At 39.5% G+C, this 1,799-nt stretch overlaps 1 protein-coding gene across 1 annotated transcript in view; it reads right to left on the bottom strand.

The window, feature by feature from the left end:
- Positions 1–956: 956 nt before the first annotated feature.
- Positions 957–1,799, bottom strand: part of SARC_06553 (hypothetical protein) — a gene marked incomplete at both ends in the record, with an annotated part of 13,136 nt that continues 12,293 nt past the window's right edge. The window contains 2 exons of the mRNA XM_014299531.1: positions 957–1,112; positions 1,383–1,460. Coding sequence (XP_014155006.1) covers positions 957–1,112; positions 1,383–1,460 — 234 coding nt within the window. The remainder of the gene's footprint in view (positions 1,113–1,382; positions 1,461–1,799) is intronic.

Below are 1,799 nucleotides of genomic sequence, written 5' to 3'. Positions count from 1 at the left end.
TATATATATATATATAAACGGGTGCCGAGCCTTGCCAACAACGTCCAAGTTGGACAAGAATCAAAGGATATGAAGATAAAACAAACAGTACGTGAGCCTGAGAGTGATTGTAGATGAATCTGAGCGGTTGTCGGTTGTAGGTTGCTGTCGGTGCGCAAAACACACTATGGGAACGAAAGTGCAGCTGTATATTTGGGATGTGGACATGATATGCGTATGACCCTCACGCATATGTATATCTTGTACTGCATATTTATGTGACTGATGTGCATATGTGTGTATATATATGTGTGTATGCGTATATATATCTTGTACTGAGTATATATGTGCGTATGTTTGTGCTTGGCCAATGCGTATGTGTGCGGATGCGTATATAGATATGTGCATATACATGTATATATCTTGCGTGTACGTGTGTATACCATTTGCAAATAATCTCTCGTCCGTAAATACATCATATATATATATCCGTATACTCCTATTTATACATCATATATATATATATCATATAAATGTATATATACATCATATCCAAATATATATATATCTTGTGCGCTCAAAGACCTTGTAGAACATATGTAGGCGTATATATACATTCTGTACATGTGTGGTGTTAATTGTGTGTATATATAGTTAAGTACTATGCATCCACATATAATATACTTTGCATGCACAACCCTTTCCTACGTACGCCTTGGGGCTATATATACCTTGGACTGAGACGCACGTATGATATAATGCACCGTACATAGAGACAACATATAAATCAGTAGCTAGTGTGTGTCTGAACGTTACTAACATTGTGTCATGGTTTGAATGGTACTAACACCCTGCAATATCAGTCAGTGAATACTACCCTCCTCCTGACACCCCATCGTCCGTTGCAAATGAGGTTCGCTGCACTGTCTCTTTAATTCCTTAATATTGGGTGCTTGTTATACTAATCACTACCGCACTCAGGCCAGAAGTATGTCTCTAATGATATCACTGGCGAACGGTATGATCTCGGCTGACTGTGATTTCACGTCCACCTCCACAATATCTCGGCCCACCGCCACCTCAGCGTACACCCACACGCCGGTGCTTAGTTTCATCGTACAGGACAGGACATCCTGCACACAGGGGAACACAGTGGACCACAACGGAGCGTGAAGAAGTCAGTGAGTTGGCATGTTGGTGTAGATAGAATTAAAAAGTAGTTGGCATGCGGCTAAAAATAGAACCGCGTGCGCACAAGTGGTATGGCATCAATATGAACAAACGAAACCCATGGACGTGTGTCTGTGCGTGCACAGACACTTGTGTTCCAAGCCGAATCAGAGACACACACACAACACCCTCGCAAGAGGTGAGCGCGTGAGGCGAATAACAATCGTACTTACGAAGGGCCCGTCCTCTCGATCGGAGACTGTGAATATGTTGTTACTGCTGAGCTTGTCCTGGATCTCCCCGAACCCGCCCTGATGAGAGAAGTGTAGGATATGAATAGATGAGTTCAATACTCGATATATAAAAATGATAACAAACATGAAAAAAAAAAAGTGACAGTTTGTGAGAAAGAATAAGAAAACAGCACGTTACTCTTCACTCGCCAATTTTTAGATGTGACTGACGGACTAGAAAGCGCCCAGAGCACGAATATATATACATAGTACATACATACATATATATATATATAGATAGATATAGTACATATATAACATACCTACATACACGCATACATATATATAAATATATTTACATATAATATATTATATATATATATACATACATACATATACATATACATATATGTATAT

The sequence above is a fragment of the Sphaeroforma arctica genome, assembly GCF_001186125.1.
Source record: "Sphaeroforma arctica JP610 unplaced genomic scaffold supercont1.472, whole genome shotgun sequence".
In the NCBI taxonomy this organism is placed as follows: domain Eukaryota; class Ichthyosporea; order Ichthyophonida; genus Sphaeroforma; species Sphaeroforma arctica.
This window is presented reverse-complemented; position numbering and strand designations above follow the sequence as displayed.